Below are 7,832 nucleotides of genomic sequence, written 5' to 3' on the forward strand. Positions count from 1 at the left end.
GGTTAGACAAGAAAGAACACAAATGGAGAAACTCATCCGTGTTTCTAGGAGGTGCTAAGAGCGAGGCAGCAAGAGTTGGTTCCTGTGTGCCTCAGTGAAATTGTCCAAGGGAGCCTTGCGACTTACAAGTCGCCCCTCAAGACCCCTAGAGTTGAAAAATCTACGGGAACATACAGAAAGCCATCTCCATTTACTTAGCTGGACATCGCCTTGGTTCTGGGGAGAAGCAGGCACAAATGCGGCTCCAGTGCCAACCTAGGAGGAATCCAGATTTATAAAGGGCTTGAGAATACCTGTATTTACAGCAGGCAGCTGGTCTTTGTTTCCACTTGGGGTGAGCTTGATTGACTCCGAACTTTCTGACAGGTTCGGATTAGAGGAAAGTTACAATCAGCTCGGAAACTGTCTCCCTTCAACAAATATCCATCACGGGTCTACCGCAAGTCCAGGAGAACGACAATCAAGTGTTTTTAAAGCCGTTTCTCCTGCAGAGGGCTGAATTTAAAGGCGAGACTACAAACGCGTCGGTGGGATTTCACATTGAGCTTGAGATCTATAGAATACAGCTTAAGGGACTTCCTTGCGATTCCTGGGAAATCTAACTTTGTTTCAAACATTTCTGTGCAGGGTATTTTGAGAGAGAGGGAAGGAAGTTCATTTTCTTTATAAACACTTATTCACGCATGCTAAAAAGCAGTTTAAAAATTGTATAAATGCATGCTTAGATTGAATATTTTTGTATCTAAAATTGCTAATGGCGTGGATGATTTCCATTTTCTCCAATATGAACTGTGCTCTCCAGTGGCAGCAGGAAAATGTAAGTGACCTGTAGTTGAGGCGGCCACCTGCCCAGCTCTGTGAAAGTAGAGAACTGTTTTGCGCTCCAGAGTTAACCACAAAATACAGATATTTGTAAGACAACTAGGCGCTGTCCTGCAAGATAAGCATGGACTTGTTCATGTGGAGAGAAAGATGCCAGTGTGCCTCTTTAGGCTGCGGCCTCTTTTCCGCTGCCCAGCTGCCGGTCGATGGTGAAATACGATGAGAATACCGATAGAAATCACCTCTAACCTTTCTGATCTCTACCTCTTAGTTACCTTCTCGAGAACAACACGATGCATAAGAGTGAGACTCAGCTTGTTCCCTAGTCCGCGAGATAAACGGGCGACTTCTCCGCCGCAATCGCTGCTTGCACTTCCAGGTTCAGCTCCTGGATCAGGGACCCCGCTGCAGCGAAGGCTGGCGGGTGGACTCGGGCGCGGCAGTGCCGGGAGGGAAGCGTCCGCGGTGCTGGGAAGGAGGGCGCTCAGCCTGAGTGCTTCAGCCAATCGGCGTGCACACCGCCTGACAACCGACCAACCAGAGGACGCGGAGTTCGGGGGTGGGTGTGGGTGGGTGGATAATACTAGGAAGGGGCGCGGAGGCCCGGGACTGCAGTGAGCGACACTGCTCTGCAGAAAGCAAGCAGAGTGCGCCTGCCGCAGAGTCCTGGGTCCGAGCCCCACCTTTCCTGCCCAGTTTGGGCCAGAAGTGGAAAGCGAAGTCAAGCGACCCAGGCTGCAGAGGACCGAACCGAACTTTGCAGAATTTGGGATGTACCGGGTGAGGTTGCAGAGGACTTGACTCACCTCCTGCCTCTGTCCTTCTCCACCATCCAGTGGGCTCTGGCCTCCTGCTGTCAGATCCCTGGTTCAATTTGCTCCTACTGCTTGCAGCTCCCGAGAGCGATCCTAAAGCTGGATATCTTTTAACTGGGTTGCTAGCCTGGGCCTCTGAGTGTTGGTGAGTGTTGTGATGTCGCCGCTCGCGAGTCAGGGAGGGTACGGGGGTGGGTGGGTGGGGGCATGAATCATCATTACTGATCCTTTCTGTTTCTGGCTGTCTTGCTTTAAAGATGAAAATCAAGTTCCATCAACCCTGTGCGGCCCACACATTACTGATGCCAGACCAGCTTCCTGTGTATGCGTGGGCCCTCTAATAGCAGCACAGCGTTGGTTTAGGGGAAGGGGAGTGAGGCGAAGACCTCTCCAGAGTCTTTGTGGAGGCGTAGGTCAATGAAGGACAATTGGGAAATGTGATTTTAAGGTCCCTTGTAATCAAAGGAAAGATAATTGTTCTACCGACAGTTTTATATGCCTCATGGCCATGCTAGCCGTCTGTGGAAAAGCTTGACAAGTGGCTTAAACCGGCGAGTGTGTAAGGTCAGTGGGTGACTTGTCTGGAAAGGCCAGACAGGGCTGCGGTTAAAGGTCAGGTGCACAGACCACTTGGAATTAGTAAATTAAAACCTTCGTTGAGTGGTGGATCTCTGGGTCCGTGTTGCCTGTTTTGTAGGGACCAGAAGGACACTGGGTAACTTCTGGCCTTGCAGAAGTTCTGGGCCGAGGCTCAGAGAGGGTCCCTGACTGCGACGGGCCGGTCTTCGGGCCCCTTTCTGTCTCCCTAGAGTGCCAGCAACCGAGCCCAGCGAGAGCCTAGCGCCATGACGGAAGGGCAGGCGGTCCCGGGAGCCGGGGACTGGGAGATCGACGTGGAGAGCCTAGAGCTGGAGGAGGGTGGCTGTGGGGCTCCGCTGCGGGCCACGCCTCAGGGACCCAGTCCGTCAACGGCTGATGGGGACGTCGAGGAGGACGAGGACGAAGACGAGGAGGATGAAGACGCAGAGGACGAGGGGGACGGCGAGGAGCCGGGCGCGTCCGCGGAGGTGCCGGAGGTGCCGGGCCGGCCAGAGCAGCCTGGAGGACTGGCACCCAGGCCACCGCCTGCGGCTCAGGCTCTGCCAGCCGCCGCCGCAGCCCCCGAGCGCTGTGCCACCGCGGGTGGCGGCGCAGAGCCACGCAAACTGAGCCGCACGCCCAAGTGCGCGCGCTGCCGGAACCACGGCGTGGTGTCCTGTCTCAAGGGCCACAAGCGCTTCTGTCGCTGGCGGGACTGCCAGTGCGCCAACTGCCTGCTCGTGGTGGAGCGCCAGCGTGTCATGGCCGCCCAGGTGGCGCTCCGGAGGCAGCAGGCCACCGAGGTGGGTGCCCTTGGGCCTGGGGTGCGCCTCGAGGGTGCGTGCCCAGCCAGGTTGGGGAGTCCCTTAGCCGCAGAAGAGGTGCAGACGCTCTGCCCACGCTGGTCTGAGGGTTCGGGAGCGAAAGCCGTGGGCATCGCTGCAGAACGTGCTGGAAAAGTCTCCAGCTTAAAAAGCAAAGAGTGGCCTTGAAAATAATTAGCTCCATTTGGGACACTACGGAAAAGTCATTAAAAAATATTTTAGGGTTAGTTTTGCAGGTGGTCGGGGAGGGAGGGGGGTGTTTGACAGTGCGGTGTGTCCAGTCACTGCGTTGATAACTAACGCCCACAGAGAATAAAGCCACACGCGGTGCGGTCACCGTGCGGTGTCACCTTGACACCGAACTTGATGCCCATTTTCCAGAGGAGACAAAAATGCAGTCTGAGTAGGAGTCCCTCAGCCCAAGGTTGCTCGGGGGACCTCCGGTGGCTCTGGACCTGGGTTCAATCTCTTTCCTAGTTAGAGGAGAGCCTGCCCTGCCTTGCTAGGCTTCTCTGCAGCTCACTGGGTTGGGAGCAGCCCGGTAGCGACCAGAGGGTTTCCAGGCTAGTGTCCTTGACGAGTTTCTTCAGCCTTCACGCACTACCCTTCTCCAGAGAACAGGCAGACACAGAAGACTCCCTCAGTCTCTGGCACCCCATCGTTGTCTACTCTACCTAGGGGAGAAACCGCTCTGTCTTGGTCAGTTTCTGGGTACCTTCAGCTTAGTGGATGCGTCCTGGAGAGGCAACCATCGCCCCAACCCAGTTCTCCCAGGCCGGTTCCTAAAGTCTCCTTGCCTGTGGATCTCGCCTTCCTCTAGATGTCTCCTTAAGTACCTTCTGGAGCGATAGCTAGAGAAAGCGGGGGGTGGCCCTCTAGGGGCTGAGCTGAGATGAAGGGGCGCTCCCATTAATTTTCTTTGGAATAATTTTTCATAAGAAACGGCGAAACAAATACGTTTTAGGTTGGGGAGAGTTCTAGAGGCTTTGCGGATGCCCCTCCCCGACTCTCACGATTGTTTCTTGTGTTCACAGGACAAGAAGGGGCTTTCTGGGAAACAGAATAATTACGAGCGGAAAGCGGTGTACCAGAGGCAAGTCAGGGCGCCAAGTCTGCTGGCCAAAAGCATTTTAGAAGGTAAAATAACGTCAAGTTGTCCTTTGGCTTTTTAAATCGAGTTGAGGGATGCTTATTATTTAGACGCCTGACGTTTGTATTAACCCAGGAAGGAGCTAATCTTCGAAGTTTGCCTCGGGGAAGGGAACTCATACCTGGAAAGTGCATGTCACACTCTCGCAGTTTTTTACCACTAGTTTTTTAACTCTGACTAGTTAATGTCCCCCGTTGCAGCGCCTGTGAAATTTGTCCCAGTGTGAGGGACATACAAAAATACACTGTCAGGTGATCCTGGAAGTGCAACAATTCAAACTCACTCCCACCCCACTCTCATAGTTATTGAAGGAGTTTAGTGGGCAGAGCAAGCCAAGCAAGAAGATTACAGCTGTGACCAAGAGTCACCTCTAGCCTCAAGTTTCACTCTTGAGCGTTGCTCTGTTTTCCTCTGGAAATCTAGATGATTGCTGCTTCCCCACACTTCCTTCCTACCGCTCCTGTCAGTCAAAGCTGTAGAGTGGGAAAGGATTTGAATCCAACCAGGGAACTGGAGAGGCTCGCTGAGCAGCTGCCAGTCGGGGTCTCCCTGTGGCTTATTTTCTGCCAACCCTAGAGACACGTGGATTTTTCTTAAAATAGCGATGCTTTTCCAAAGCATTTGGATTTCGGCATGGCGTTTATTTATTGACTGGTTAGGCAATGTATTGGCCATCACCAGTTTCTGTGACATTCTTTACGTTTCCTTTGCCTTTATCTACGGTGAAGTTACATCCACTTTAATCAGTTCAGCTTAAACAGAAGGGTTTCCGGGTTCCTTGAAGTGGGCAGCTGAGTTTTTTTTTTTTCTTTCTTTTTTCTTTTTTCTTTCTTCTGAGGCTTCTGAGCTTAGCTGATGCTGGACAGTTTTAAAGTTTGTGTCTCAGTCTGTGCTGTGCACTTCTGGCCTTAGAGAGAGTTTTGAATTTGGCTGCAAAGTAGGTAATCATGTATAACCATAGGGACCACACTGATCAATTGAAAATTCTGCCAAAGCAAGTTGAGACATTTGAGGACTCAATGGAAATAGTAAATTCAAGGAAATGACTTTCTGGCAAACACTTAGCCTAGAAGTGGAGACAATAATTTTCAATTTGTCTTTTACTTGCAAATGAGTATAATGGGTTTGTCACTGTGTAAATACAAATACCATACTGGATCTTCCGAAAAATCTGCTAGTGTTGAGTGTTTGGGAGTGGTGAAATACTCCGAGCATTCAATTTATGTTCTGTTAGTTTTTGATTTTGTCTCTGTTTATAAACTGTGCATGATTTCATCTGCATCTTAATGACTGCTTGTTCAGCCCTTTTGGTATTTGGCCAACACGAATGAACTTGAGGTGGGGGAGGATGCTTGAGATCTGTAGCTGGAGATGCTTTCCTCCCCTCCCACCCCCCCATTATTGTTTTGTCTTGCTTTGTTTGTTCAAGAGGTCAAGGGGAAGCCTGGCTGGATTGTTAGGTGGGCTGTGTGTTTGGACTAGTTAACAGCTCTTTTTAGTTTTTCTGTGCTTCTCTGTGTCCTCAAGTCTTTCTTCTTTTTCTCCTTACTAATCTTCTTTAACTTTCTTTTTCTTTTTTTCCTAGTTCTCCTTGGATTATTCTACAGCTGTAACAATGTGTACATAATGAGACATCTTTAGAAAATAAAAGTGACATCAGCTGTAGGTATAGATATCTTTTATAATAATGCAAAAAGAAAAAAAAAAGATGATACGGGCAATGAAACATTGATGAAAATAGATTTGTGTGCCAATGTCTAGGGACCTGGGAAGAATATTAAAATCTCGGTCGATATAGTACACTTGCTGAAGCAGGCAAGCAGACATATCTCTACTAACAAAAACGACAGCCAGGAGCTGCCATAGGGGCACCTTTCCCCAAAGGGAAGTCATCTTAAATTAAACCTATACTTTTGCTTTCTATATTAAGCTATCAGTGATATGGAATTGCAACTGATTATCCTGTGCTTTGTGATGTTACTTTTGCCTTCTGGATCTCCAGATTCTTCTTGTCAGGGTGTTAATCTGCTTTCTTTGCAATACTTGCTTATTTTAGGCTATCGCCCAATAACAGCGGAGACTTACCTGGGAGGGGCCCTTCCTCTGCCTCCACCTGTTAGTGATAGGATGAGGAAGAGAAGAGCCTTTGCTGACAAAGAGTTGGAGAACATTATGCTGGAGAGAGAATATAAAGAGAGGGAGATGTTGGAGACTTCCCAAGCTGCCGCCTTGTTCTTGCCCAACCGTATGGTGCCAGGACCCGAATACAGTTCTTACAAAAGTGCCTACAGCCCCACTACGGGGGAGCCCCCAAGCAAGGACTTCTGTAATTTTTTACCAACCTGCCTTGATCTCACCATGCAGTATTCAGGGTCGGGGAATATGGAACTAATTTCTTCTAATGTCAGTGTGGCCACAACTTACAGACAATATCCCCTCTCCTCACGATTTTTAGTTTGGCCCAAATGCGTTGGTCCCATTAGTGACACCCTTCTCTACCAGCAATACCTGCTAAATGCTACCACTTCTGTTCAAGCCCTGAAGCCTGGGGCCAGCTGGGACTTGAAAGGAACCCGAGTTCAGGATGGCCTCAGTGCAGAACATGACATGATGCCACCCAAACCGGAAGGCTCCCTGGTGCTGCCACATCTACCTGAGGCCCCAACCTCAAGAACTGACCTTCAGGCTCACCACGTTGTCCCTGAGAGGTCTGCCTTCTCCCCACCCAGGCGGAATTTCTCTCCCATTGATATGGACGGCCTGGCAGCTCAAGGGCACGTCTTAACCAAGATCAGCAAAGAAAACACTAGGCACCCTCTGCCACTTAAACATAATCCATTCCACTCAGTATTCCAGCAGACACTCAATGACAAATCAGGCCTTGAGTTGAAAACACCATTTGTCAAAGAAGCCTTTGAAGGGACCCCAAAGAAGCACAGAGAGTGTTTGGTGAAGGAGAACCAGAAGTACACATTTACAATAGACAGATGCGCCAAAGACCTCTTTGTAGCCAAACAAGTTGGAACGAAACTCTCGGCGAACGAGCCGTTGTCATTTTCTGTTGAATCTATTCTTAAGAGGCCCTCATCTGCCATCACTCACGTCTCTCAGTGAAAGGCTGCTTAAATGGAGAGCTGGATTTTTCTACAGTCTCAGAGGGGGTCTTTGTAGATGCCTTTTCTGTTTTTAAAGTTAAGATGTTTGTATAAAGAAATTTCTAATGTAAATGATGATTCCTAAGATCCTATGTATTTCCTCTGCATGTATCTTTTCTTATCACGTGAGTATATTTAAAGATGGAAACTGCTTACTATGCAAATTGTAAGGTTCTATGCTTTACACGGCACTCCAAAAAGCAATAAAAATAACATCGTCTTCCAAAGACCCAGTATTTGTTGAAGCAAACAGCTGTCTAGATTGAAAAGCTCGTGTCTTAGAAATGCGTTCCTTATTTTTCCATAAGCCTATGTGCTTTCAAGCACCCTTAATGGTCTTTGTGAGCCACAGGAGAATACCTATAAGCTTATAATGCTTTTGTTTGCATTTTTAAAAAAAATTTGCAGGTAGTTTGAGTCAAATTCAGGGCCTCACACATGCTGGGCGAATGCTCTTTTTTCTCTATACTACATTCCTGGTGCTTCT

At 49.2% G+C, this 7,832-nt stretch overlaps 1 protein-coding gene across 5 annotated transcripts; it reads left to right on the forward strand.

The window, feature by feature from the left end:
* Positions 1–1,424: 1,424 nt before the first annotated feature.
* Dmrt2 (doublesex and mab-3 related transcription factor 2) lies at positions 1,425–7,572 on the forward strand. Of its 5 annotated transcripts, none has more exons than XM_037205434.1 (5): positions 1,425–1,782; positions 2,447–3,019; positions 4,075–4,177; positions 5,776–5,856; positions 6,247–6,337. In XM_037205434.1, the coding sequence occupies exons 2-4, from the start codon at positions 2,483–2,485 to the stop codon at positions 5,829–5,831; spliced, it is 696 nt and encodes a 231-aa protein (XP_037061329.1). In that variant the 5' UTR covers positions 1,425–1,782; positions 2,447–2,482; the 3' UTR covers positions 5,832–5,856; positions 6,247–6,337. The 5 variants fall into 5 exon arrangements, with proteins under 5 accessions (XP_037061329.1, XP_037061336.1, XP_028750024.1 ...); XM_037205441.1 differs by having other exon boundaries at positions 5,776–5,852; positions 6,247–6,334; XM_028894191.2 differs by lacking the exon at positions 5,776–5,856 and having other exon boundaries at positions 6,247–7,572.
* The last annotated feature ends 260 nt before the right edge of the window (positions 7,573–7,832 follow it).

The sequence above is a fragment of the Peromyscus leucopus genome, chromosome 1 (assembly GCF_004664715.2).
Source record: "Peromyscus leucopus breed LL Stock chromosome 1, UCI_PerLeu_2.1, whole genome shotgun sequence".
Taxonomy (NCBI): Eukaryota; Metazoa; Chordata; class Mammalia; order Rodentia; family Cricetidae; genus Peromyscus; species Peromyscus leucopus.

Excerpts from the sequence above, each read along its gene's own strand:
- Dmrt2 (XM_028894191.2), top strand. The coding sequence starts at position 2,483 with ATGACGGAAGGGCAGGCGGTCCCGGGAGCCGGGGACTGGGAGATCGAC. Across the intron at positions 3,020-4,074 it reads GGAGGCAGCAGGCCACCGAG|GACAAGAAGGGGCTTTCTGG; the intron begins GTGGGTGCCCTT and ends TTGTGTTCACAG. Across the intron at positions 4,178-6,246 it reads GGCCAAAAGCATTTTAGAAG|GCTATCGCCCAATAACAGCG; the intron begins GTAAAATAACGT and ends TGCTTATTTTAG.